Source organism: Vulpes vulpes, chromosome 9, assembly GCF_048418805.1.
Source record: "Vulpes vulpes isolate BD-2025 chromosome 9, VulVul3, whole genome shotgun sequence".
Lineage (NCBI taxonomy): Eukaryota > Metazoa > Chordata > Mammalia > Carnivora > Canidae > Vulpes > Vulpes vulpes.
In genome coordinates this window covers 92,244,743-92,272,292 of record NC_132788.1, presented here as the reverse complement: position 1 = coordinate 92,272,292, position 27,550 = coordinate 92,244,743, and the positions used below count along the sequence as shown (strand labels likewise).

The following is a 27,550-nucleotide window of genomic DNA, read 5'->3' as shown; positions in this document are numbered from 1 at the left end:
GCTGCCCCGTGGACCCGGGGCCTCGCTCGCCTCCGAGCGGCGGCCGAGCCGCGGAGGCCGGGGCCAGAGCCGGAGAGGAGAGGAGAGGAGCGGAAGGAGAGGCGAAGACTGCGCCGAGGCGGGAGGTGCGGGGCGGGAAGCGGGCAGCGTCGGGCCGCGCCGGGCTCCCGCGCTCGCCGGAGGCTCGCCAGAGGGCGCCGCTGCCCCGCGAAGCTGCGCCGGGCCTCCCGCGGCCACCGAAGTCCCTCACTCCCGCCTAGAGAGGCCCCGGAAGAGGCGGGGCGAGCGCTCAGAGGCCGCTTCCGGCTTCAGGTCGGCCTGGGAGGCGGGGGCGGGGGGCGCCGTGGGTGGGACCTGGCTGCGAGAATTTGGGGAGGGGGTCGAGAAGTGGGGCGGTGCTAGGGGGCTGCCTGTGGGCGGGGTGGAGGACGTGGGCTGGAGGCCGCCGGCGCCTTAAGCGGAGCTAGTCTGCGAGCCTGAGCCCTCGGAGCTCCCCGCCCCTTGCTTCAACTCCGAGCCGTTTCCCTTTTGAAATACAGTCCCGGGGCTCCTGGGGGGCCTGGGCGCGGCGCCAGGCCTGGGGGCGGGGCTTAGAGTCCGAGGACTGGAGGGATGGGGAGGGAACTCCAGCCCCGCGGGAGGTGGGAAGTCCACAAAGGTGGGGAAAGCAGATCTGGGGCGCGGGGAACCCTTCAGACCTATTTTCTCTATATGTTGTCCCTTTGGAGGAGAGGGACATTTCTCCAAGTCTGTGGAGAAGGCTGAAGGGAACCAACTGGCCCAAACCTGCTAGAGGAAACAAGGTCCAGGTGTACATGCCCCCCACTCCTGCCCCTGGAGCTCCCTCCCAGGGGATGGGGGACGGCCAGGTCTCCGTAGGCTTCCCTCCACCACCTTCACCCGCTGCACCACACGGTAGTCACACCCCCCCCCCCCCCCCCGCCTCTCTCCCCGCCTTGTCCACAGGGGCCGTAAGCCTCGTAGCTGACAGTGGGAACTTTAAAATAGCAGATCCTGTCACCCTCCTTTAAAAACCGCTAGTTAGGGGGATCCCTGGGTGGCTCAGCGGTTTGGCGCCTGCCTTTGGCCCAGGTCGCGATCCTGGAGTCCCAGGATCGAGTCCTGCGTCGGGCTCCCGGCATGGAGCCTGCTTCTCCCTCCTTCTGTGTCTCTGCCTCTCTCTCTATGTCTATCATAAATAAATAAATAAATCTAAAATAAAATAAAAATCGCTAGTTAGGGTAGCCTGGGTGGCTCGGCGGTTTAGCGCCGCCTTCAGCCCAGGGCTTGTTCCTGGGGTCCCAGGATCTAGTACTAGTACCGCATCCGGCTCCCTGCAAGGAGCCTGCTTCTCCCTCTGCCTGTGTCTCTGCCTCTGTGTGTCTATCGTGAATAAAATATTTTTTTCAAAACCGCTAGTTGTTTCCATCACAGTTACATTCAGAATAAAATCTAAACTCTTTCCTGCTCCCATGGCCTTGATGATTCGGCCCTGCTGCAGCCTGCACTGGGCTGTGACATCCCCACATCCCATGCTGGCCCAGGACTTTGTCCTCTCTGATAGCATCGCAGAAGTTTTTCTCCAGCAGCCTGAAGCAGGGCCCCACCAGGCTCATTCCTCTGGGTAGTTGGCTTCAGTGACAGCATTTGCTCCCTGCAGTAGGGCAGAGCAATGTCCCCTGCTCCCCGGGCTCAATGGCCAGCATCCCTCCCAGGACAGCTCCCCCTTTCTCTTGTCCCTCTACTCCCATTTACCATCTACAGGAAGCCCCTGAGCCCAGGTGACCGGCCTTGGAAGCACTGCATGGGCTGCTTGCTCTTGCGTCACCTTCATTAGGGCTGTTTTTGCTCCTTCATTAAATTAAATTCCTGGAAGCATTGCTAATGAAGGCCCTAACAAGTCGCTGGAGAGGCTACCAGCCCCAGCTTTTGGATGGCATGACAGGGAGGGCTAGGCAACAAGGTGAACAGAAGAGTGGCTCCTGGGGATAAGCTGATTATCATTTCCCAGGCCCTCTGAGGGCCCTGGGTTTCCTGGGGGAGGTGGTCTTTAGAGACTGTGTATATGGCAGACAACAGTGGCAAGTTGGAACTCTTCAAGGGCAAGGAGAGGGACAGAGCTTAGACTTGGCTCCCTGGGCAGTTGTCTCCCAGTCGTGTCAGTAGCAGCCTAAATGCCAGAAACAGTTGGATTTGCAGGGCCTGCCACGGGTCTTGGCCTAGAGATGCTGATGCCTGTTGCAGCCTCAGATGTACCCCACCTACCTCAGCATCTCTTGGGGACTTGGGAAACCCCTGCCTGCCTTACTCCTCAGTAGGGCCTCTTGGCAATCTTTTCTCGCATCACTGTACCTCTTACTCTTGCTATTCTGGCCACGGTGGCTCCCTTTCTGTAGGAACGCAGGAACGTAGGAACACCTAACGTCTTTCTACCCTAGGATCTTTGCACTCGCTGTTGCCTCCAACTATCGTTCTCTTCTCTTAGCTTGTCACATGGTTGATCTCATCATTCAAAGGTCTTCTCAGACTGTTACTCCTGCATATACTCCCAGTGGCTCTCTCGTCACCCTTTTGATTTCCTCTGAAACCGTGGAGTTCATTCCCTGTTCACTTGTTTGGCATGTGCTCTTCAAGGGCAGGGTCTCAGCTGCCTCTCTCTCCCGAAGTTTCTCAGCACAGTGGCACATATGGATTCAACAGTAATCACTAGTTGAATACATGGCTCCTCTTCCCAGACCCTCCTGCCCCCCTGTCAGATGGAGCCCCCTAGCCCATCCAGAAAATTCTGGCCTGAGTTCTCCAGGCCAAAGTCAATGATCTTTGAAGAAGGTGGATGATCAGGAAGGGGGACTCTGGACCTCAAGCCCTCCCAGGCTTGGAACTCTTCCTCTGTGGGTAAGAGAAGCCTGGGAAGAGAGGTTTGAAGGAAGAGGCAGAGAGGGCAGGGTAGCCCACTCCAATCTCAGAACTGCTTCTGAGCTAAGAAGAAGGAAGGGGGAAGTGCAAGGGATGTACCAGAAGGTGGAGCCTGGGTCAGGGCTGTAGGGAGGAACCAGCTCTGGCTACTGAGATCTAAGAGCAGAAGCTGCTGAGGCTCTTATCTGCAAGGCTTGTGATTTGGTGGTCACAGGGTCTCACTGGGGACTTACTGCCACCTAGGAGCCATGGAAATAGGGTGGTCAGGATCCTGGATTCTGGGTATCCCTGTGGGGTCCTGCTCCTGGACTCTGGGGGAGGGCAGACACACCTACCCTGAAACTGCTTTTGAGGAAGTGCTGGTAGCTTCCCCTTCCTGGAGCTTGTGGGCTGGGGTGTCACAGCCCACTGAGAGGGTCTCCATTACTCACCCTGTTCAGCCTGGTCCCTGCTAGGAACTCTATACAAGCTGGACCTGCTCTGTGGCCTGTGGTGAGCCCCAGGGCTATTCTAGTTGTCCAAGTGGGCAGGCAGCTGCCACTTCTCCTTTCTAGCCAGAGTGCCACCCTCAGTTCTGTTGGCTGTCATTTCACTTTCTTTTAGGGTCCAGTCCAGGTGTTGCTGGACCAGTGTATACACAGGGACAATCCTGCCTCCTCCTATGCCCATGAGGTCCTGGCTAGGCAGCTATTTCCTATTTTCTCCAAAACAACATCTCTCAAAAGGACTCCTAGGTTCCCACGTGGGAAGGAAGCAGGTGTCTGTGTTGTGCCTCACTAGATGACCGAGGATGGGTCCTGTCCCCTTCTGATCTTCAGTTGCCTCAGCTGCAAAGGGTTTCTCAGCATGACCCTTGATTTTCTCACTGGCCTTTCCCCAAACCCACCCTCACTGTCCCACCACCCAGTTCCCTCTTCCTGTTACAGTTGTCCTCAGCATTCTCTCCTTCTTCTACCCCTTCCCGCATGACCTCCACCAAAAGGCCTCCTTCCCAAGCACCATTAGTTTCTCCCTTCTCTGAAAACATGGCTATGGCAAATATTGTTATTGTGGCAGCAGGATTAGCTGTTTACAGCTTTCCCAGCTCCAGGAAGGGGAGACCCCTGGAAAGGTGGGGTAGGGTTTATGTGATTCATTCATTTAATTTGACAGATATATTTATCTGCCACCCTCAAGGATTATGCTGTAAGGGGTCTGGAATCAGAGGCCCGAGTGGCAGAGATTTACCACCAGGATAGTGGGATCTGGGCCTGGGGCAGGGGAAGCTCCAGGACAGTGGAGTCCTAGAGGCTCAGCTCACAGGCAAAGAATGAGAGATAGGGAGGAAGAATGAGTGGAGTGGGGATCAAGGGGAAGAGCAAGAGGATGGGGCGATTAAGGGCAGTCAGATGGCTTGAGTGCTGATGTGTTAAATGGGGTGAGATGAAGTGGCCTTGAGTGGAGACAGGACCTTTCAGAAATTGCTATTATAACAATTCATTCCTACTTAAGAGTTTTCCACGTGCCATACATATTCTGAATATTTTACCTACACTTCCTCCCTTAGTGCTGCCAGTGTAGTGGGTAGATATTACTGTTAGGCCCATTTTACTGATAAGCAAACTGAGGTACCAGGAGTTTCTGGTATTTCTCCAAAGTAATTTGCAGCTGTCAAGCTCATAGACTGCTCCCCAGAGTCAACCACTATCAACCACCAGTCTGCTACCCCTACGTCCTGCATAGTCTAAACCAGTGTGGGTGGGTTTTATCCTCGGGACATTGGGGAGCCACAGAAGGTTTGTGAGAAGAGAGTGAAGTGATTTCTTTCAGCAGGATCCCTTGGCTGCCATGTAGAGGATGGATTGTGGAGGAAACAAGAGAGCTAGGGAGGAGGCTGGAGGCCCACAATAAGGGAATAGAACAGGGACACAGGGAGAGTTGGGAAGGGGAAGAAGCTGACAGGATGCTGCGCTGGGGAGCGGGGTGGTCATGGCTCTGGCTGGTGAGAGGCCACAAGGTGGAGAGACCAGGAACAGGAACCATTGGAGATGCCTGAAGTGTCTGGGGGAGGTTTCAGACCAGTGATGGACATGGGGCTGGTGATTAGGAGAGAATCTGGCTGGAGATGGCCAAGTGGGGTTCTCAGTTCCTGGAGTGGGAGGGAGGCATGTGAGTGGAGTGGCAAGCAGAAGCCTAACCATAGCCCTGGGGCCCCCATGAAGCCAGAGAGGGGGCAGCCGGGAAGGGTGAAGCAGGGGTTGCTGGACACTGTTGGAAGAATGCACAATTGGAGGGAGTGACGATCTGGTGGAAGTGTGTGAGGACTGCACAGTCTGGCCTGGGGCTGGGGGAGGACATCCCTCCCCGTGGCCCTGTCCTGCCCTGCCTCCATCGATTGGGGTCTGTGTCTGCCCACCTCTGGTGAGCCTGGTCTCCAAGGGGCTGACAGGTTCTCCCGGTTGCCCGGCAACTGCAAGAGCTGTTAGCTGTTGCTAGGAGCCAGCTGGGGAGGCCCAAGGAGGGCGGATCAGCTCTCAAATGTGGGGCGGGGCTGATGGGGGAAGAGGCCGGCCTCAAAGCTAGTTTTGTAGGGTATGTGTGGACAGGCTGTGTGTTTTTGGCTGCAAGCACCCATTTTATAGTGTGTTCTGTGGATTTGAGGCATGTCGGAAGCTGGGCCTATATCTGGATGAATAGTGTATATCTCTGAGTGCCTGTGTCCCTGGATGGCCACTTTATTTTTTCATCATGTTTGCTGCATGCTTGTGGCAGGGCTTGCCTGAGCTTTGGCTCCGGGCAGGAGAGAACCCTGGAGGAACCACTGGAGGACTTACAGGCCAATGGCTCCCCAACAAGGGAGCCATTCAGATAGGGATCCATAGACCCTCCAGGGAGAGCAGACAGCCTGAGGATTTGGAGCTGAGACAAGATGTGTGGCCTGGTGGTAAGGAGGGAGTTTATGCTGAACAGGGGGCTGTGGGTGGCCAGCTCCCTTCCTGGCTTTGTGGACCTTCTTAGTCTTTGGGCTGGGGCGTCCTCGCCTCATGGTAGTGGGGCCACACAGGACATATTTCTCTGTAACCCTTGGCAGACCTTTCACTGGAAGTCCATTAGAGGTCAGGGCTCCCTTCCTGAAGAGGATCAGAAAGACTGCAATGTTCTGCTAGAAACGCTGCTGGCCTCCGTTCCACCTTTGCCCAGCCATAGGGGTGCAGCCACTGTCCAGTGGGGACAGGTCATAGGATCAGCGCCACTCATCTATCCAGAAATCAGATAGATCTTTCTTTTCCTCACCTCCCACCTCTCTCTCTCTGGGCCTGGTTGCCATGTCCCAGGCTAGAGTCCCGGATGACTACAGGCAGGAGGATGCTTCCCAGATCGATGAAGGATGTTTAAAGATTTGGGTGAGGAGAGGAGGCACCCGGCTGAGGGAGACAGCTGGGCAAAGGTGTAGAAGTGGCAGCAGACATTTTTTAAGCTGCAAACCGAGAGAGAAGAGGTCAAACCCGCCCTAAGACAGAGAAAGCCGAAGTTTAGAGAGGCTCCGGGGCTGTGAAGATCCCGAAACAAGTTTATTGGGTTCATTAACTTTAACAGGACGAAGACACGCCTCCTCCACCCAGCTAGCCCAACTTGCTTATTAAGCTCGAGGGTTGGTTTCTGCCCAGCCAGCGAGGTGCCCCGGATCCCCACCCTCGGGCTACAAGATCCGCCCGCCCCCGCCGTCGGGCCGCGGAGCGCCGAGCGCTCGGCATCCAATCGGAGCCCAGCCCCGCCCGCAGCTCGCCCCGAGCCCAATCCCTCTGGGCTTGGCTCCGCGCCTGCCCCTCTTCCTCCGCGCGGCTCCGCCTTCAGCCCGGGCCCGGGTCTGGGCGGAGCCTAACTTCCATTCGCTCCGCCCTCGAGCCAATCAGCGGCCCCGGGTCTCCCCTGGCCCCGCCTTCGGGCCCGCCCCGGCCCAGTCCCGGGCCTGGCCTGCTCCGGCCCCACCCTCGGCCCGCCCCGCCGTCGGTGCGCGGCGGCCGGGAAGGCGCCGCCCGCAGACGCTCGGAACTGCCGACCCGAGAGCTACTCGTAGAGGGCCGGCGGCGGGAGCCGTGTGGGTCGGGCGGGGCCGAGCCGGGCCGGGGGCCGTGCGGGGGCCGGGCGGCGGCCGGGCCGGCGGACGGCGGGATGGGCTGCACCGTGAGTGCCGAGGACAAGGCGGCGGCCGAACGCTCCAAGATGATCGACAAGAACCTGCGGGAAGACGGGGAGAAGGCGGCGCGGGAGGTGAAGTTGCTGCTTTTGGGTGAGGCCGCGCCCTGCTCTGGGACCCCCGATTCCCCGCCCGAATCCCCAGACGAGGACTTTGACCTCCAGACTAAGGGCCTTCAAGTCCTGACCTCAGCCTGGACCCCCTATACCTGGACTTGAACTCCCAGACCCCGCCTGGCCAGGACGCCCAAATAATGGTTCAAAACTCTGGGTTGGCCTAGATCTCTGATCGGAAGCCCAGACTGTAGATCAGACCCTCAACTCTCAGACGCCTAACCCCCAGACCCAGAACCTGCTTGACCATCCCCCCTTGCTGACCAACCTCACAGACCCTCAGAGTCCCCCTGCATTGTCCTTCCATCCTTCTCTAGACTTTACTCAAAGCCCCAGAACCCCACTTGCCCCCCCACCCTCAGGCACCACCTGTTTCCCCCACCTGCTCCCCTTGTTCCTATTGGGCATAAATATCCCTGGGGCCCCTGCCAGCACCCACCTCCCTCCTTCCCGCTCTTTGCCCCATCCCTACTCTGAACCCTGTATCCTCCACCTGTGCACCCTGACTCCAAGGTACTTCTTCAGTGGAAACTGTGATTGCCCATGAGCCCTCTCTCCTGCCAGAACCCCTAAACCTTTAGATACTCCTGCTCCCTCCATCTGGCCCACCAGGTCGCTCTCTGCACACAGTACTACTCAAACCCCCTGCTTCTCCTCCCTAAGTCCTTTCCCCACACTTTGGCCTTCCACAGATTCCCCCACCCCTCCTGCACCGGTGGGCTGGGCCCGGCCCGGCGGGGTGGAGGGGGCCCAGACTCAGGGGCTGGACTGAGGCTCCACTGGTTGCGCTGGGGGAGGGAATCGGGCCTCAAGCTTCGCAGGGAGATTCCTCCCGCTGGCTGTTTCCCAGTTTCTAAGCCCCATCTGGGCCGGTGAGGGGGGCGTCTGGGGAGTAGGAGGGAGTGTGAGTATGGAGGAGTTTGGGTTGCGGCGCCTCCAAGGCCAGGGAAGATGGTGGCGGCTTGAGGGGTGGGGGGAAGTGGAAGTGGTGAGACAGCCGACATATTGCTGCCCCGGCGGGCGGGCCGAGGAGATATGTTGACGGGTGCTGGGCTTCCCGCACCCTTTCTGGGCCGAAAGGCCAAGGACTTGGCCTCCGGGAGTCAGGGGGCCTGTCAGATCCTGAGGCCCTGTAAGGGGGAAGTGGCGGACCAGCTAGATGAGGACTTGGGGGCCAGATGGAGTTGGGAGGCATCTGAGGTGGACTTTCACGAAGACTGTGGGCCTGGAAGCTGTCCCTAACCGGCCTCCCGCCGGGAGCAGGTGTGGTGCCCGGTGGCAGCCTGATTCGGGGGCTTTGGGGTTGGGGGAGAGATGCCCTCGCAGCAGCTCTGGAGGCTGGACAGTGTCTGTGGGGGGGTGTGGCCCCTCAGCCTCAGAGCCGCGGTGGGGTCCCCGGGCTGTGAACAGCAGAGCCTCCTTGCTGGGGGCCTGGCCAAGGGACAGTGTGTCTCCCATCTGAGCCCATCTGTTGACTGTCCCTGGGGGCCTGGCCTCAGGGGCACAGCCCAGAGGTTTCAAAATGGCATCCGTTCCGCCGCCGCTGCGGGTAGGAAGAGAAGGGGCGGGAAGGGGCGGCGGCCCAGCCTCCTGGGCTGTTTTGCGTTGGGCGCTTGCCTCTTCCTGTCTTTGCTGCGAGTGCGGCAGCACCAGTGAGTGGGTGTCGCCAAGGTGGAGGGCCCGTTGCCGCTGCCCACTGGGCCTGGGTAGGGTCCTTCCGGTATCGCTGTCTCCTGGTGCCCACCCAGGGGCCTCTGGCTGGCCCCTTCCAGGGCTGATGGGCTGAGGAGACGTGGGACTGGGCCATAGGGCCACGATACAGAGGGCTCCTGGCCCTCTGTGCACCAACCCCATTCCACTAGTCTTGTTCCTTGGAGCTCAGCTCAGGTTTTGGGCCTGGCATCCCCTCCCACGCTGGCCTGGCAGCAAGCAGGGGTGCAGGGTCTGGCTCAGCATTTTCTAGGCTGAGGAGTCCACCTCAGTATCCTGCTCCCCCTCTGGCCTTTGCTTCTTCTGTTGAATGGGCTTCCTGGGTTGGGGCCAGAGAGCGCTGGGCCCAGGATGAAGGGAATAGGGGCCCCGTGGAGGTTCCTTTTGGGGGTAGGGGATGGGAGCTAAGTAAGGCCTTGCAGAGGGTATACAGCGAGGGGCTGAGAGACCTACCTCTGCCTGAAACTGCCAATCTGCCATGGCTGCCTGGGTAAGGGTCCTGGCTGGCCCATCCAGGTACCGGGAGGTGATGGGAGCCCAGCTGGGGCAGCTTCAGAGTGCTGGGTGCCTGTCCCACGTAGCGGGAAGAATTCTGTCCAGGCAACGGGACTCTTAGGTTGGGCAATTGCCAGCCTTCCCTTCCAGCCAGAACCACGCCTGCTGCCCCACCCGCATCCTGGCTCCTTGCCCTCCTGGGTAGCCCTGCTGGCGGATGGGCACCGGGGGCAGAGGCAGATGTGGTACACACCATGAGAGTGTTTTTCCTGGAGCTTGGTGGAGAGGGGCAGAGCTGCTGATACCAGCCCTACTTCTGGGACACCCCCCACCACCACCACCTAGTTCAACCTGACTGACCAACAGTTCCCAGGTGGGATGTGGGGCCTTGGCTTTGTGTTTTGGGGGAATGTCTCTGATTTGGGATGGGCTTGTGTGGGCAGCCTACAGAGAAAGGAGAGACTGTCCCTTGTAGGTTTCATGAAGACTTCAGAGTATAAATACAGCCCTTCTCTCTTGCCCCTGGCACTTTGTGTCTACTGTCCTAGCTTGGCATGCATTTCCCTTCTTTCCATCTAACTCACTCCTACTCGATTGTTCTTTAAGACTCTGCTCAGGGACCACCTCCCAGGATCCTTCCTTGACAAGGCCCCTTCAGACCGGCTGCTGAAACACCTCCTCTGGCTCCTGGTGTTACTGCTTCCCCCATCGGAGCATCATATTTGCCTGCTGCCTCTCCTTGAGACTACAGGGGCAGGGCTGTGTCCTGTTCACCTTTGAGCCTTCTGTGCCAAGCATGGAGCTTGGTGCCTATTGAATGCTTCTTGTCTGTTTGTCGAATGAACAAAGTGCTACTAGTCTGAGCACAGTCTTGGGGATGGGTGGGTAGATGGGGGAGTACAGTGACGGTCACTGAGCCTGACATATTGTGGGTAGGCAGCAAGGGCTCCACGTCAGGCCAGTGTCTGGGATTGGTGGGGGATAGCAAGAGAGTTCTTCGGGTTGTTTCTTCCTTAACTCCCCACCTGCCCAGCTGGTTCCTCAGAGGCAGCCCTTATCCCATCCTGTGCGTGCAGAACTCTTGCAGTGCTCTGTCCTGTAAAGTCCGTAGCCTGTCACAGCACAGAGCACGCAGTAGGGACTCCAGCTGTTCTATGAGAGGGGCTGGCCATGCTTCCTTTGGGCTCCAGCAGGGCTGCTGTCTTCGCCGCTCCAGGAGAGCCTGTCTAGCTCTCCGGGCCGGGACCACCCCACAGCCACGGGGTTCAGGCCAGAGCAATGCCATGGCAGTTCTTGGCCTGGCCAGTGCAGGGACTGTACCTATAAGGCCTCAGTTAGGCTTACCAAAAAAAAAAGGGAGTTCTGGGGTCTCTGTCCAGTCTGTGTTTCTAACAAGTGGCCTGGCATATAGTCAGTGCCTATTAAGCATGTGTGGAAAGAATAAAGCTCTAGAGCACAGCCATGAACGGAGATAAGTAATTCTGGGGATGTTACACGGCTCTTGGTCTAGCTGGAGAAGGGGTAGCCTGGGATCCTGGTTGGTTGGGTAATGAATGGGAAGAGACTGTTAATGGAGTGGGGGTGGGGGTCCTCTGAGTGGCTTTGAAAAATGAGCAGCATTTGCCAGGCATAGGGATGGGGCAGAGGGACCACCTCAGCAGGAGCACTGAGGCTGAAAGGAGGAGGGCTCACCTCTTTGGACTAGCTCTTGGGGTCACTCAGACGCAGGTTCCAATCCCAACTCCACCTAGTGCATGAGCTCAGAAACGCAGCGACAGGTAAAATCTTGTAGGTGCTCTGTTCCCCTTCTGTGATCTGGGAACTGGACGCCTGCCTGCAGCCACAGGTGTTGTGGGGACAGTGCACCAAAGCCTGGGAGTGTGGAAACCAGTGAAGGAGCCGAGCCCCTAGTGGTTCCTACAGAGTTGAGAGTTCAGTGGGGAGGGCTCTCCCCAGCCTACAGGCTGCCTGGCCCCAGTCTGGAGGCCCTGGGGGAACCCCCACCCCTTGCCCTCAGGCAGCTGCTCACAGCAAGTAGGGGCACCGAGGTATGTAGACAATTGGTGCCAGCTGGAGTGACAGACTGTCCTGGGGACCATAGGCCCAATCTCTGGGGACTGAGCTGCCTTCCTGGGGGCCTGAGGTTGGGGATGTGGCTGGGCCCTAGGCACCAGGTGGGCTGGTACCCAGGCCAGCCTCCAGGTCCTCCCCGCAGTCTTCGAGGTCCCGGCTGGAGCTCATTAGCACTTGAATGGGGGGCGGGGTAGCTTGGGCCTCCAGTCTCTCCTTCCCACCCCTCCCCCAGGCAGGGCGAGGCTTTGTCTTCCTGAGCAGCATTGGAGCTCCCACACTGGGAACTGAGCAAGGGTCTCAGCCATTTCGGACTCCACCCCCTCCCCTGTGCTTGCATCCCACCCAGTCCCACCGAGCTCAGCCCCTGCCCATGACCCTAGTGTTGGTGTAGCCAACAGGAGGGACCTCTGGTTAGGAGTGGGACTGGGTTCTTCAGGGGACACCCGGAGCCAGGAGACTGGGTGAGTCAGGATGGCTTTGCAAAGGAAGTGATGCTGGAACTCCGCTGAGGGCATCCCAGGGGGCAGTGAGGTGGAGAACCCCAGATAGGGCTGAGCAGGTGGCAAGGAGAGGGAATGAATTGGCCCCATAAGCTGGAGGTGGAAGTCAAGCCAACTGGGTAGCATAGGCTTCCATGCCAGGCCCTGGGGCAGCATCAAGCCACCCACTGTGCTGAGGCGGACCCTAGGGTGCCAGATGGGGGCTGGCGTGGTCAAGGATCCCTTAGGGCATGGGCAGCCTGTCAGGGATTGGCCCTGGGCTGGCCTGTGCTGCAGGGGTCACTGGGTAGCATCATTGGTGTCCTTGGCCTGCAAATGTTGCCCAGCAAGTGACAGCAGGTAGGGGTGGGGCCTCATCCCATCCCTTGGAGGTCAGTAAGCCTCCAGCATCACAGGGGCTGGCACTTTGGGTGGCTTGGGCCACAGGTGGGCACAGCAGTCTCTCTTGGTCTCTGTCTCTAAAAGCCACACATTCTTTTGGCAGGAACAGGATGGAAGATGCTCTGTCCACATATGCTTTGTCCATTGAGGGACCAGGGCCTTGCCCCATCATGCCCTCAGCAGAGGAAGAGACAGTCTGACATGGAGCCTGAGTGCTGCCTCCCTAAAACCCCTTTATGCTTTGGGAGGCAGGACTAGGCAGCTGGGGGCAGGGCCCAGGTCAGCATCTGTCATGTCTTCACAATATCTTGGGGCAGGAGTCCCAATCTAGGAGTACAATGAGAGGGAAGGGGTCACAGCTCATGGTGTTCATCTTGGTAGTTTGAGAGAAATAATCTCCTTGGAATAAGCAAACAGCTGCTGGGTCTGGTTGGGTCTCAGCGTTGGCCTTCGGCGCACACTTCCAAGGCTTGGCAGTGAGTGCCAGGTCAGCTTGAAACAAAGCCTGAAGGTGGAATTGTCTAAAGCTTGTTGAGAAGGTATCCTCATGGCTTAGAGGATTCTGGGGTACAAGGCTGCTAAGCTTCAAAATCTGCAGGGGGGTGTTGATGGTGGCACCCACTGTGCCCTGGACAGGAGGAGGGGCAGTGAAGTCTGCTTGGCAGGGCTGGGCCTCTCGGGGAAGTGGTGTCCACACCAGAGGAAAAGGAGGAAGCAGCTGGAGGAGGAGGAGCCCAAAAGAGGAAGAGGCTAGAAGGCTGCTCCTACTCTGCGCTGGGGTGGGGGTGCGAGCCCTGTCAACTGGGGGATCTGGAAGGTGAGCCCCACCTGCTCAGGCTCATCTCTAGGTAGCCCTCGGGGGGCCACCACTCACCAGTGGTCACTAGGTTGACGTCATTCCAGGCTCCTCTGGCCCTTGTCCTGCCTCAGCAGCCACTGGGCCCAGCATCTCAGAAAAGGTGGTGCCTTTGAGAAGGATTCCAGGCCCCTCCTTTGACCACAGGAAGTGGTGGTGGCTGGGAGAGGGACTGCAGCAGTGGGGGGAGCTAGCAGGAAAGCAGAGGGCTGCTCTTATATTCCCGAGCGGCCATTGCCCTGCAAAGCCGGAAGGCCGGCTACAGGCCCAGATGAATGCCCGGAAATGGAGCAGCAGTCCTGGGATTAGCTCACTCTGGGTTTCCCCTGTCCGGGAGTGGACAGAGGGACCTTACTCTAGCCCTGGGATTGCCCTCTACTGCTACTGTCCGCTGGGCCCGGGGGTCTGGTCACTGGGCGTCAATCTCCCCTTGGTCACAACAGCAGCTGTCTCTCATTGGGCCGTGACTGTCATGTAGGACTGGACTCTGCATGGCCTTATTGTATTTAACCCTACGAGGCTGGGACTGACATGATACCCATTCCACTGATGGGGAAACAGGCTCGGAGATGTTATGTGACTTACCCAATAAGTGGAGACACCACACGTGACCAGATAGTGTCGGAGCACCTCCACACAACTCCCCCTTCCGTCAGGAGTCTGTGCCCCACTGGCAAGAGTTGGTCAGACGAGATGAGAGTCAGATGCTATGGGTCCACGTGTCTTCTACTTATGCTTGGGGACCTGTTTAGGGGGTGGGGGGCAATTCCTCTTTTAGGAGATTGAAAGGAGGCTACCTCCTCTGGAGGCTGGGGACCCAAGAATCTGTTCATGAATCTGTTTCCTGTTCAGAACCAGAAGTCTGGTGTGTGGCCACGGGGTGACTCTCCCAGTGCAGCTGCCCATCTGCCTCTCAGCCCACGTTCCCTCACAGGAAGACTCAGATCATTGCTAGGCCACTGAGTACTTGACTGTCTCCTGACATTATGCTGCTCCTCCTGTAGCTTAACTCAGGAGGATGGAGACTAACTAGGTCTGAGGGAGGGTCGGGGCTGTCAGAGTCCCTGACAGCTGGAGGAGGAGGCATAGTAGACCAGGTCTTGGTTGCTAGTGCTTCCAGGGTGGGGGTCCCTAAGTCTGGGAGTTGTCCAGATGAGGAGAAGGGAGGAGCTTGCCTGCAGAGGGCTCCCACTAAGCAAAGGCTGTGGTGGGCTGCCTGCAGCGCTGTGTGGCAGCTGAGTGTGTCCACAGTGTGGGCCGGCAGTAGCATAGTACGTGAGGTCGGTCCTCATGCTCCTCAGCCTGTGAGTCGGAGTTTTGTGGCCTTGCCTTCCCCTGTGGAGGCTCCGGGGTGGGGGTCTGCTCTGTCATCAGGCCAGGCCGCAGGGGGCTGAGGAACCTGGGGAGCCTTAGGACAGCTATAGCAGATGCTTCAAGGACTTGCTGGGCCATGAGGCCATGCACAGAACAAAAAACCTGCATCTTTATGGCCACTCAAGACTTTGGGTCCCAGAAAGCCCACTCCCCCACCTTCTTCACTGTGTGACCTCAGGCTGCCCTTTGCCCTCTCTGTGCCCAGTCCTGAGACTGTGATGTCATGATTCTCCGCAAGGCCCCATGGCTTGTGGGCACAGAGACAAACTGTGTGCTTGGGCTGGACCTTGGGGCAGTTTGGGGTGAGTGTGAAGATCCAAGGGAGGCTGCTCAGGGCAGGCCTTCAGTTTGGCACACTCCGTGGAGGGCTACAGTTCATAGATGGGAACATTGAGGCCTGGGGGCTGGGCATCTCCCCACAACAAATCTGAAGAGAGGTGGGGTGACTCAGATTCTTCGAAAACAGCAAGAGGATTCCTTCAATGAAGAAGCATCCAGGAAGAGGAGTGTGTCAATTGGCCTGGTTCTTGTATGACCTGGGCCCTGTCAAGCATCTTTTGGCTCCTGGAAAGGGTGAGACCTGTAGCCTAGGCCAGCAATGAGCAGGTCTCAGGGCCTCCTCCCTTCCAAGCTGGCCTGCCTTTGCCCAGTGCCTCAGTTTCCCTTTGTCCAGTGGGCAGGGCTCCACTACAGGGGACACGGCCCTGTCCCTGAAAGCCCTCTTCATGTCTGGTAGGTCCCCAAGCCTCTCCCTTACACAGAAAGCTCTGACTTGGGAAGAGTAGACCAGATCTTGGTTGCTAGTGCCTCCCTGGTGGGGGCATCACAAACCCCTGGAAGCCACTGGAAGCTGCCCAAGTGGTAGAGACTGGAGATAGGGGAGTTCCAGGTTTATGAGGGCAGCTGGGGGAGGCAAGGCCACACTTGTGGGTGGGGGTGTCGCAGCCTCCTGTCCCTGCCCCCCACAGCGCCAGACCCTGATGACAGACGCCTTGGAGGCTGTGAGGGTACCAAAGAGTAGCACCTGGAGGAAGGAAGAGACGCCAGGGGCGGGGCTTGGAGGGCCTTTGTCTGGCGGGCGCCCTCCCCCTCTCTCCCATTTCCATTGTTCCCTTGTGTGCCCGGTCTCCGGCGGCTGAGGGCCTCCCAGGCCTGGGAGAGGACATTGAGCGAGGGTCCAGGCACCTCCCCCAGCTGCCTCTGGCCTAGGCGGCTTTTCTGGAGCAAATACTCCCCAGCCCTGCCCATGCCCCGCCTCCCCCACCGTCTCCGGCTGCCGGGCGCCCCCTGGTGGCGGCGGGGCTTGGGACCCTGAGGCCGCAGGGGAGGGGCCCGAGAGCCAAGGGGCCCGGAACCGCTGCCTGGGCCAGAGACGTGGCACCTTCCTGGGATGAGAGTGGGAGGTGGTGGCCAGGCTGCCTTTGGGGTAGGCTTCCCAGGGTTCACCCCCACCTTCTCCCTGTGCCCCACTAGGGCAGCCTGAGGGGTGGCAGTGGAGGCGGGCCTGGTACTGTGGGTTTGAGCTGGGCTGCAGCCCAAGTCTACCCTGTGGTCCCAGCCCTGCTGCTTATGAGAATCTCTGCCCTCAGGCCGCCACGTCAGCTGGCTGCTCTCCCTAGCCCCATGTGTTCCAGGGGAGCCCACCAGCGAGGGAGCCTCTGCCCAGCCTTGTGAGCACAGTCAGTGAGCAGTGTCTGCGGCAAGGCTCTGCAGTGGGAAGGAGGCCCCAGCTATGTAGCAGTACTGGCTTATGTGGAGGGGGAGTGACGAACTCAGAGCCAGAAGCCCAAAAAGGACCGAGTGGCTCTGACTGCTGTCCCATGCTACACAAGTCCCTGCAGGGAATGGCAGTGCCAAGCCAGCTTGTTAGCCACTGGTCACAGCCCTCCATGGTGCCTTGTTGGAAAGCCTCAGACACTCTTCTTCCAATGAGGTGGCCACAGCAGGCCACTCTGTAGGTTGTGGTTACAGTGACCTATGCAGCATGGCCATTGTAGGCTGCAGGAAATGAAAGGTTTGGGGTTGTCTGTGATCTTCCATAGAGTAGAAACATAGCGATGTGATGATAACTTTTATCTGAGCGTTCACCGTGTGCTGGGCACTATGAGAAGCTCTTTGTGTCTAATCCTCCCCTCCCTCTTGAAGGAGATAATGGTGGTGTCCTGTTTCACAGATGAGGTGCCAGAGCAAGGGCAGGAAGGGGATGAAGTTCTTAGAAACATCAGGAAGGATCAGGGTGGGCACCAGGGCCATGGAAGGTCTGAACCTCTCTCTGGGAGAGGATCTGAGAGTGAGAGATGGGCCAGCTGGCCACTCGAGGCTTGGCAGCCTCTACAGAAGGGAAACTGAGGCCAGAGAGGACAGTGGTATGTCGGCCTCCCAGCAGGGGCAAAGCCTGGTCTGGAACATAGAGTGTCCAGGATTGACAGCCGTGACCTGATGCTGGGGCTGGGATGGCATCAGTGGTCCCATCTCTGCTGCAGAGGCCCTGGCTGGCCTTGGCTCTTGCTCGGGCAGGTGGAGCTCTGCTGTCTCCCTTCCCCCATCTGTTCCCTCCTCCGTTGGGGCCCAGCACTCCCAGAGTGGAAGCAGATGTTCTAATGCAGAGCAGCCACTGTTGCCAGCACATCGTGGCAATTACTGCCTGCCTGCTGGGGGCCCAGCATCTGCACCCTGGGGCAAGGGCTGCAGAGGTTTCTTCTTGATGGGAAGAGGTCTGGCGCAAAAGGAGCACTGCAGCCAGCCTAGGGAGCCTCTGTGTGCCCCTCTGATCTCACCCAGCTGGAGAGGGGAGCGCCTGGTGGGGTCCTCTGCAAGTTGGAGACTCCCGCCACCTTCCGTCATCAGAAGCACGTTTGCTGCGGTCGTTTGCAGCAGTCCAGAGCCAGCTAGTGAAGACCCCTCCCTGTGAGGGGAAGGTCAGGGCTGGGTGGGAAGAGCCAGGTACTCAGCATCAGCAGAGTACCAGCAAACTCCAAGCCAAGTACTAGCTTATCTGATAGGGGAGTACGGTCAGGCCCTGAAGGGATGGGGCCCTGAGGAGGGGGTGAAGGGCGGGGCTGGGACCTACAGCTCCTGGGGCGCCTCGCCCCACCTGTTCCACCATCTCACGTACCTCTGCCCCTGCTCCCTGGTCTGCTTATTGTAACTGCTCCTGGGCCATGCCTCTGCTTCTGTCCCTGTGTTCCCATAGCTTCCTGCCTGGCCACCAGCACCACACCCTTGTCCTGCCACTCACTCCTTCCTGCTTGAGTCACAGCCACTGGGAGGACAAAGGGACTGTCCCAAGTCCAGGGATGGAGGCTTCATGATTTTTGTTTGTCCACCTGTCAAACGGGGGCAGAGAATGTCCTCCTAACCCTCAAAATGTGACAGGAAGGGAGCCCGAGGCCCAAAGGGGATAGGAAAGTGGGCCCTCAGTTGGGTGGGACAGGGAGCAAGTGTCCTGGCTGCTGCCTGGTCCCCCATGTACTGCCCACCTCTGTGTCTGCCAGGCCTCCTGCTGCTAGGAAAATCAGATGCAAAGCAAGTTTGTGCTGTTATCCCTATCTCTGGGCAGGGTCATGGAACACCATGCCACTACCAGGAGAGTGGTCAAGACGCCAGACAAGGAAACTGGTGCCTTGGGTGACATGGTCCCAAACACACAAGTGGGGATACCTCACCAAAATCTCAGGTCCCCTGTGCCCTGCAGAGGTGTCCACTCTGAGTCTAGGTTTGCCTGGCTGGGGCCGGCATGATTGATCTGACTCATCACTTCAGATCCTTTGCCTTGGTCCCCCATTGGGACCCCAATCCTAGCTAAGACCCCTGATTCCTGAGTCTTCCTCTGCCCCAGGATGTGCTTCCTTTCTCCTGCTCTGTGGGAGCAAGTGTCTAGGTGGGAAGGACAGCCAGGAGGTCTGGTTGGCCAGGCTAGCACTGCCCTCCCTGGTCCTAGATATTTGGACCCTGGAGGATGGGCCTCTGTGGTTGGGCATCACTCTCAGACCTTCCTAGGCCCTCGCCCCATGTCTCCACTCGACAGGTGTGGCATGTCAGTGTGGGGGACTCTGCTGTTCCTCTGTCACGCACAGCCCAACAGAGAAACAGTACTGCCGTTTGACCAAGCCCATGTCCAGGGGGATGCACTGGGATAGGTGCTTCAAGTGCCTAGAGGCTGAACTGATAGGCTTGTTGCCTCACACCACCCCCCAGCCTACCCAGAGCCTGTACCCTTGGGGGCTCCTCCTCCCCGCCGCCCATTAGTCCTCTGTCCTGGGAAGCAGGCCTGGGACAGTCAGAAGCCTAGTGATACCAGGCAGCCATTGGCATTTGTGAAGAGAGCCGAGACCCTTCTCAGGAGGCCACTGGGTTTTGGACATACCCAGCCTATGCCCTGTGAGGGACCCAGCTGTGCCTCTGTTTGTCCTGGTAAAATGTAACTCTGGGGTGGGGTGGGTACGATAAATGGAGGTGGGCAGGGGCCTTGGCAGGGACAGGGTGGGGGTGCTCTACTACCGCTTGGAGCGCACTGCAGAGATTCAAGAGCAATGTAGGCCTGGGAAGGCAGGTAGTGAACCCAGCAACAGGTGCAGTTGAAGCTCGAGGACCTTGTAGCTCAGCTGCAGTACAGGGCTCTTGGGTCAGCCCTAGGAGGCCAGCGAGGTGGGCCACCCACAGGGGGGATTATGACTGCGTGACAGCAGCCACTCTGTTTCCTCATTTGTGAGGTGGGATTGCTGTGATTCAGTTGCTTAGTAGGCGTAGAATAGCATCTGGCACATAGAGGGCGCTGTTTGTGGCTTTGCCATCAGGATGCTTGCTGACACTATTCTAGTTTATGTTAGCCCCTCACCCTCTGAGATTGTCTTCACCTACCCTGAGGGATGAGGGAGCCAGAGTTCCCGAATGTAACCTCCCCACAGACCCCACCACCTGGCCTGCTGAGCTGCTCAGAGGGACAGACCTACCACAACCATCAAGAGGGTTTAGGACACATGTAAATGGGGCATGGGGCACATATGCCCAGCAAAGAAAACTACCTGGGCAAATGCCTAGTGCTGGCAAGAGGCAGAGCCTGGCAGGTGCAGGTGTGATGGGCAGTGAAGGGGGAGGAGCAGAGGGATCAGTCTGGGCAGGTGCTGGGAGGGAAAGCTGGCCCCACTGAGATGTGTTCTACTTGGAGTTTAGGACAGTGAAAGGAAGAAATGAGGTCCTGCCCCCACTCCCACCATCCTGCGCCAGGGAGATAGGGTAGCCCTCCTGGTCTTCACACTTCCCTGCAGACTCCCTGGGGAATATGGGTTTCTGGGCTGCACCCCTCGAGATCTGGCTTTGTGTGTCTAGGGTGGAACCTGGGAATCTGCTTCTTTTCTTTTCTTTTCTTTTCTTTTCTTTTCTTTTCTTTTCTTTTCTCTTTTCTTTTCTTTTCTTTTCTTTTCTTTTCTTTTTTGTTTGTTTCTTTCTTTTCTTTCTTCACTCTCCCAGGCCCTCCTGCAGTAGAGCCACATTTTGAGAAAGATGGGGCAGGCCAGACATCGTAGTCCTATGTGTCTCCCTGCACATCTGAATCCTGGCTGTACAATCTTTGGCCAGGACTACTTTTCAGAGCCTCAGTGTCCTTGTCTGTAAAATGGGAACCGAAACAATATGTTTGTGGAGCTAATAGGACAGTCATGGGGAAGAGTACTAGCAAATCCCTCAGTAGTGGCCGAAGAGAACACAGAATGGGCCTCTGCCAGACTTAGAAACATCTTGCATCCGCCCAGAGGTGTGTACGTATGGGTCCGTGTGTGTGTCTCCCAAGTCCCAGCCTCCATTTGCTTAGGGTAGACTTGGGCCATGCCTGGGAGCCAGCAGTATGACACTGTGCCCCAGCCTAGGCCCCTTGATGATTCAGAGTATGAGGAGAAGAGGGACTACTACACTGCTGGAGTGTGCAGGGCTGCTTCCTGCCAGCTGTGCCCAGGCCTCAAGTTGGCAAACCTACACACATGAAAATGACAGGGAGACTCCTGAGGGCTGGCCCTGTCTCCAGCCAAAGCCCCTGAGCTCAGTCAGTGGGGGGCGGGGGTGCCATGGTTTGCAGTGAAGCTTGTGGGAAGCCAAGGCTTGGGGTGAGTCCACCAGGAGTGCAGGTGGTCTAGGTTGCCTTGACCACTGTGGCCCTGCCAGCTGCACCCTTGGTAGCTTTGCTGCCCACCAGGCCCAACTGTCTCTTTCTCCCTGTGCAGTTGATGGGGAGGGGCTGCTGGCGGCTAGGCCACTGGTTAGTTATGCGTGTAGCCCCACTGGGCTGTTCCCTGACCGTCTGTGTTCTCTGTTCCAGGTGCTGGGGAGTCAGGGAAGAGCACCATTGTCAAGCAGATGAAGTAAGTGCTGTGTGTGAGAGGCAGCTGCCAAACCCTGGTTTCCCCTCTTCTTCCTCTGGGTCTGTACTGCCCCCTGAGTAATGGCCCAGCCAGTCTTCACCAGGCCCAGGACCTTGTCCGAGGCAGTCACTTATCCTCAGGTCCCAGGGGGTCGGGGGAAGTTTCCTCCTCTCTGTAATAGACCCTGCAGGCCCCAACAGCTCCAGGAGGCCATGTGTGGTTCTTGTGCCCTATGGGCCCTAACTCCTGACCCCTGGCTGCCAGGATCATCCACGAGGATGGCTACTCAGAGGAGGAATGCCGGCAGTACCGGGCAGTTGTCTACAGCAACACCATCCAGTCTATCATGGCTATTGTCAAAGCCATGGGCAATCTGCAGATTGACTTTGATGACCCCTCCCGAGCGGTATGTCCTCCCCTCAACCCCCACCTGCCTCCCTAAAGGCCTCAGAGCAAGCCTTGTCCTGGGGAACCTGGGAACACCCAAGCATGGGCCCCCAGGATGGAGGCGTCCCTGCCTTGGACAGGTAGGGTGGGGGGTGCTCCTGTGACTGGCTGACACCTCACCACTGTGCCCAGGATGATGCTAGGCAGCTGTTTGCACTGTCTTGCACTGCTGAGGAGCAGGGCGTGCTCCCTGAGGATCTGTCCGGTGTCATCCGGAGGCTCTGGGCTGACAACGGTGTGCAGGCCTGCTTTGGCCGCTCCCGGGAGTACCAGCTCAACGACTCCGCTGCCTAGTGAGTACTTGAAGGGGCTGGGCAGGGTTCGGGGGTTCGGGACCGCAGGCTGGAGTGGAGGGCTGGAGCACCCTCAGAAAGACACTGCCAGTCTTTGTTTACGAAGCTGATGACTGTCAACCAAGGCCTTGGTGTTTTTGCCTTGAGGTGGGGGGCCTGGCATTGAAAGCCGGGAGGGGAGGAAGAGCCAGCAGGCCTGCTGTTCCTCCAGAGCCAATTGAGTCTAATCTGTCTGTAGACGTAATCATTCTAAAGAGCATTTGCTGCCACCCGTGCCAAGCCCTGTGCAAGGCTTGAGGGACCCAGTGATGAGTGGAACAGACAAATCCCTGAGCAGTGACTACTCCAGTGTCGGGGTCGTGGTGGGAGTGGGGGAAGGTCCAGAGGAGGGACTGCCTCAGCCAAGTTCTGCACGAGAGATGGGCAGAGGAGGAATAGGAAAAGCTCCTTGAGGGGCGAGGGGTGGAGCGCAGCATGTACACAGTCCTAGGGGGAGTAGTGCTGGCCGCAGATGTTCAGACTGGCCGGAGAGGAAGACACCAGGAGAAGAGACTGGGAGCTGCCAGATGTCACGTGCAGATGACAACCCAGGGCTCCGCTGGGGAGTCACGGGGGTTCTAGGAGTTCCAGAGGCCCGGCCCATAGGCTCATGCTCTGAACTCCACCCCTGAGCTACCTACCCAGTGCCAGGCCTACTGCAGGGGGCTGAGCACCCATAGAGAACAGGACAGGTTGGTGGCCAGTGCTGATGGCCGTGGGGCTGTAGGGGACATGCACAGGCTTTTTGGATTGTGCCACCCAGATAGGGAGCTGTCCTTGTGCTCATACCTGCCCCTCCCACCTCCACTGAAGTCAGCCCCTCTGTTTGCCTCCCCTTTCTCTCCTGCTGCCCATCTAGCCCTGAGCTTGCCCAGAGAGGGGCTGGGCCAGGGCCAGGGTGGGTAGGAGGCCAGCCCTGCCTGGCCCTGAGCCCTGCCCCAGGCACATGGACTGATTCCCTCTCCTTGCAGGGGCCTCAATGCTCTTGTGAGTGCCCTCCACAGGAACTGCAGAATCGCAGCCAAACACAACACAATGGGGCCTCTAGACCTCAGGGCCTCTAGACCTCAGCGCCCCACCCCCAGAGGTCACAGAGGCTCAGCTCCAGCAGAGCGGGCAGGGGTAGGCCTTGTCAACCATTAGCACCTGTGTGTCTGGGGCATTCAAGGAGATGGGGATGGGGCCACCTTCAAGGCCACTCCCAACTTGTTCATCGTGCATTCTTCATTCCCCAGACATAAAGCACCCATTGTGTGCCCAGCACTGTTCTAGGTGTGGGGGTTCAACAGTGACACAGGTCCTGCCCTCCCAGATCACCCCGGGTGGGGAGTGGATTGGAATGCTGCAGGGAGCAGTCCTTCGAGGTTGCTGGCGGGTGGTGGGTCCCTGTCTGTGGTGAGCCCTGCTGGGGAGAAGGGAGAGGCTGGTGTGGAACCCAGCCCCTAGGCAGGAGCTTCTTCAAAGGCGACAGGGTCCAGTAAGCGGGTCATAGCACATGCGTCATGGGCCCTCGTGGTCCTTCCTGTTTTTCTGTTCTGTCCCCGCGTCTCTGAGGTCATTTCCCGCTGGCCCCAGCAGGCCTGCGCCAGGATTGAGACACCAGCACTGGGTCAGCAGCTCGAAGGACCCAGTCCCAGGGCAGAGCTAGTCCCAGGGCCTGGCAAGGGGCAGTGTTGATACTAATCAAGGGAGCTGGTAATGAGGAGCCCCTGGGACTCCTGCCAAACAGGTGTCCATGCCTTCCCCCTGAGGAGCCCAAATTTTATTGGGCACTGGGCGCAGAGCCCATTGAGGCTGGCAGGCCCCAACCTGTCCAACCCCACACCAAGGGCCACAGCAGGCTACTCTGCATTGGGTGCCATAATTGTGTCAATTAGCATCCTGAATCCCTCGCAGAAGGACTAATTTGCCCCCTCCCGCCCGCCTCAGTCTGCAGCCCCACTGGCTTGGATCCGGTCTGAGGCAGGCCTGGCTCAGGCCTGGGTGCTAGGGCTTGGCTGGCCAGGCATAGAGTAGCACCTCCTCTGGGCCTATTCCACAGGCAAGAGGCAAGGGATTCTGGTCCAGTTTTTCTCATCTGAGCAGTGAATGTAATGAGGGCAAGGGTCAAAAAGGCAAGGGCTTTGTCTGAGAAATGAGGGGATGGGAGGGAGAGGGACCTGGGTCAGCTTGCCCAGGGTCCAGGTACAGAGGCTTCATGCTGGCCCCCACTGACCCACCTGCCCTCACCTCTAGCTACCTGAATGACCTGGAGCGCATTGCACAGAGTGACTACATCCCCACACAGCAGGACGTGCTACGGACCCGTGTGAAGACCACGGGCATCGTGGAGACGCACTTCACCTTCAAGGATCTGCACTTCAAGTGAGCTGGCATGTGGGCAGGGTGGCAGGGCAGGACTTGCAAGTCTTTGGGGTGACAGATGGTGGGGGGCACCCTCACCCAAGGCCTGTTAGTGGCGATGCTGGGCGATGCTGGGCAGGATGGGCCATTCTGGGAGTCCCCAGCCCTGCTCCGAGGTTTCTCGGCTGTGTGGTCGCCAGTGGGTCACCTACTCTGTTGCCTCCGCCCCGTGTGGCTGCCTTGGTGACCAAGTCTGGCCCTGCCTGCGCAGACACACTGGCCCAGAACCAGGCATAATAAGGCAGACAAGTATGGGTAATTCCATGACAAGAGCTTCCCCACTCTGAGCCGGTGTCTATCCTCGGCCAGCTTGTGCAATGGGGACCCTCTCTTGGAATTGCCTTTTCTGGAGCTAAGGTGACCTTGTGTCTGCAGGATGTTTGATGTGGGTGGTCAGCGGTCTGAGCGGAAGAAGTGGATCCACTGCTTTGAGGGTGTCACGGCCATCATCTTCTGCGTAGCCTTGAGCGCCTATGACCTGGTGCTAGCTGAGGATGAGGAGATGGTGAGAGGCCGAGAGGCCACTGGGGGGATGTGGGGGTGAGGGGCAGGGGCAGGTGCTGACCGAGCTGTCCTGCCCCCAGAACCGCATGCATGAGAGCATGAAGCTGTTTGACAGTATCTGCAACAACAAGTGGTTCACAGACACGTCCATCATCCTCTTCCTCAACAAGAAGGACCTGTTTGAGGAGAAGATCACACACAGCCCCCTGACCATCTGCTTCCCTGAGTACACAGGTGTGGGGACTGGGCCTCTGGGGAGGAGCTGGTGGTGACCAGGTGGTGCACAGGCGCCCCCCGCTGGACAGAAGGGTAACTGCAGGACATTCATGCAGGAGCTGGTGCCTCACTTAGGCTTAGGTCCTTGTGTCTGCACACAGGGCATGTACCCCTTACATGTGCACAGTCAGGAGCCCCTCTTTATACACTCAGGTGTGCATGTACACTCACATTGTCACCCCTGACACGTGCACATGTTCTATGTTTGTCTGTTTACACGCACAGAACTTTCTCATTCATGTGGGACAGGCCTGCCTGTTGTACAGGTGGCACAAGTCCTCACCATTGTGTCTCCCACAGGGGCCAACAAGTATGAGGAGGCAGCCAGCTACATCCAGAGTAAGTTTGAGGACCTGAACAAGCGCAAGGATACCAAGGAGATCTACACGCACTTCACGTGCGCCACTGACACCAAGAACGTGCAGTTCGTGTTTGATGCCGTCACCGACGTCATCATCAAGAACAACCTGAAGGACTGCGGCCTCTTCTGAGGGGCAGTGGGACCTGGCAGGATGGTGAGCCTGGGGTGGAACAGAGTGGAGCCATAGAGCCCAGAGAATGGACCAGTGGGGGTGGAGAGGTTGGGGCGGGGGTGGAGAGCCTGGGAGCCCAGGGCAGTAGGGCAGCTGGATGACTGAATGAGGGGCGCCAAGGAGGCAGCACACAGGTAGGCTGGGCAGAGGTCCTGACAGAAGCACCCGGCTGTGCACTAGGGGAGAGCGAAAGGGCTGACTTGACCTCCCTTGGAGAATATTTACCTCCTCACCCCCAAAGCCACTGGCCAAGCTGCTGGCCCCTCAGTGTGACTAGTCTGGGCTTAGCCCTGTAGGCTTTCCCTCAGAGCTATCTGAGGGTCCTGGGCTGACCCTGGCCCAATCAGCCCTGGGGGAGATGGGGAGGACTCCCGCTAGTGCTGTAGACTCCCCTCCCTCATGTAACCCAGCAACAGACCCTGGCTTCTGGGCAGCCCTTGTATCCCTGGTAACAGGGGGATGAGAAAAACGAGAGGGTCATTGTTTAGGGAGGTGGGAGGAGAGGCATACCCTGGCTACCTCCCGACTCACACTCTGACTGTCCCCCATCTCCAGGGCCACCGCCGACTCTGCTCCCCCCAGCTCCTGAGGAAGACGGGGGCAAGAGGACCACACTCCCTGCCTGCCCCCCCTTCCCCGGCTGCTTTCCCCCCTCTTTACTCTCTCTGTTCTTGGCTCCCCTGTCCAACCTCCTCCCCTCAGATCCAGAGACTCGGGGGGGGGGGGGGGGGGGAGGAAATGCCACAGGCCTCCCTGTTTGAAGCCGCCCCTTGTCCTAGGTGCCGGGAATGACTGCGGTACCCCCTTCCCGGGCATCTGTTTTGGTTTTAACCATTGTCTTATTCTGTGACGGGGGAGGGGAGCATATGCTGAGTCTCCCAAGGCCTGTGTCTGGAGGGGCACTCACTTCTCCAGCCTGGGACCCCTGGCTTCGCTCAACACCAGCCCCTGACCCAGCCCAAGTCCAAATGTTTACAGGGAGCCTCCTGCCCATCCCACCCCTCCAGCCGCTCGGAGGCCCCAAAGGAAAAAGCACAAGAAGCGTGAGACGCCACCATTCCTGGAGACTACAGTCCACCTGCTCATTCTCGTAGCTTTTTAAAAAAATGAAAGTAAAGGAAAAAAAAAAAAAAGACAAAACTGCAAACCTAGAAAACTTTTTAGAAAAAAACTATTTAAAACTGTCAGATCCTGACCAGCGCCCACCCAGCCCCCTTCCAGTGATTCCGTGCCTTGAGTGTGTCTGCGTGTTTACACCCATCCCTCTGCTGGCTACCCCCCGCAACCCATGCGGGCAGCTCCCCTGCCCTTCCCCGCCCTGCCCTCCACAGAATTGGGTTCCAAGGGCTGTTCCAGACAACTGCCAACATCACCGAGGGCCCCATCCCAGTGGCCCTGGGCCCTGGCTCCATTAACCTAAATGTAGCTCTTTAGCGCTAACCTAGGAACCGCCGCTGCCTGCTGAGGGCCATGCCCCTCATGCCCTTGCCCCAGGCCTGGGTCCTTCAGCGTTGAACACTTCCTTGCTTTTTTCACATGTTTTATGGAATTGTTCACCTGGTTTGAAATAATAAAATGTAGAAAGAAAAAAAAATACCAAGTACTGCTCAGTAGCTCTTCTGTCCAGGGCCAGAGACTGAGACTAAAGCTGTGTCAAGGTGCTAGTGACCAGAATCCTCATTTGTGGCTAGCGCCTGGGGTGCCCACTCCTCCCAGCGCCCTGGCCTCCCCGGGTTTGTGGCAGTCTTCAAGCTCTACCGGAGCCGTTCCTCTAAGGGATTCTTCTCTATGGGGAGCATGCCCAGTGAGTCTTGCAGAAGGAAAATGTGACTTCTGACCTCCCAGGCCCAAGGCTCAGAGACCACGAACTGCTGAGCCCCTGGTATACCCTCCCCTGCTCAGGACTGGGCTTCTTGGGGTTGACTAAACAGAAAGTTGGGGTACATGTTCAAAAAGGTCTCTGCCCCAGTGGTCCCCCTCCAAACGTGGAGGGGAGTGACAGGCAGGTGACTACACTTCAGTGTGTGGGTAGCCAGAGGCGCAGCGGCCTGGATGACGGCAGGGCTTTGGATGCATTGGGACGAAGGCCCTAGAAAGGGGGAGACTT

General features: G+C 58.3%; 1 protein-coding gene across 2 annotated transcripts; it reads left to right on the top strand.

The window, feature by feature from the left end:
• On the top strand, window positions 1-27,039 carry GNAI2 (G protein subunit alpha i2). Of its 2 annotated transcripts, none has more exons than XM_025987601.2 (9): window positions 1-312; window positions 20,906-20,948; window positions 21,213-21,354; window positions 21,528-21,688; window positions 23,963-24,091; window positions 24,506-24,635; window positions 24,715-24,868; window positions 25,211-25,425; window positions 25,999-27,039. In XM_025987601.2, the coding sequence occupies exons 2-8, from the start codon at window positions 20,944-20,946 to the stop codon at window positions 25,399-25,401; spliced, it is 912 nt and encodes a 303-aa protein (XP_025843386.1). In that variant the 5' UTR covers window positions 1-312; window positions 20,906-20,943; the 3' UTR covers window positions 25,402-25,425; window positions 25,999-27,039. The 2 variants fall into 2 exon arrangements, with proteins under 2 accessions (XP_025843386.1, XP_025843379.1); XM_025987594.2 differs by lacking the exon at window positions 1-312 and adding an exon at window positions 6,637-7,186.
• The last annotated feature ends 511 nt before the right edge of the window (window positions 27,040-27,550 follow it).

Coding starts and splice junctions, on each gene's coding strand:
- GNAI2 (XM_025987594.2), top strand. CDS start 7,069: ATGGGCTGCACCGTGAGTGCCGAGGACAAGGCGGCGGCCGAACGCTCC. Junction 7,187..20,905: donor GGTGAAGTTGCTGCTTTTGG/GTGAGGCCGCGC, acceptor TCTCTGTTCCAG/GTGCTGGGGAGTCAGGGAAG. Junction 21,355..21,527: donor TTGATGACCCCTCCCGAGCG/GTATGTCCTCCC, acceptor CACTGTGCCCAG/GATGATGCTAGGCAGCTGTT.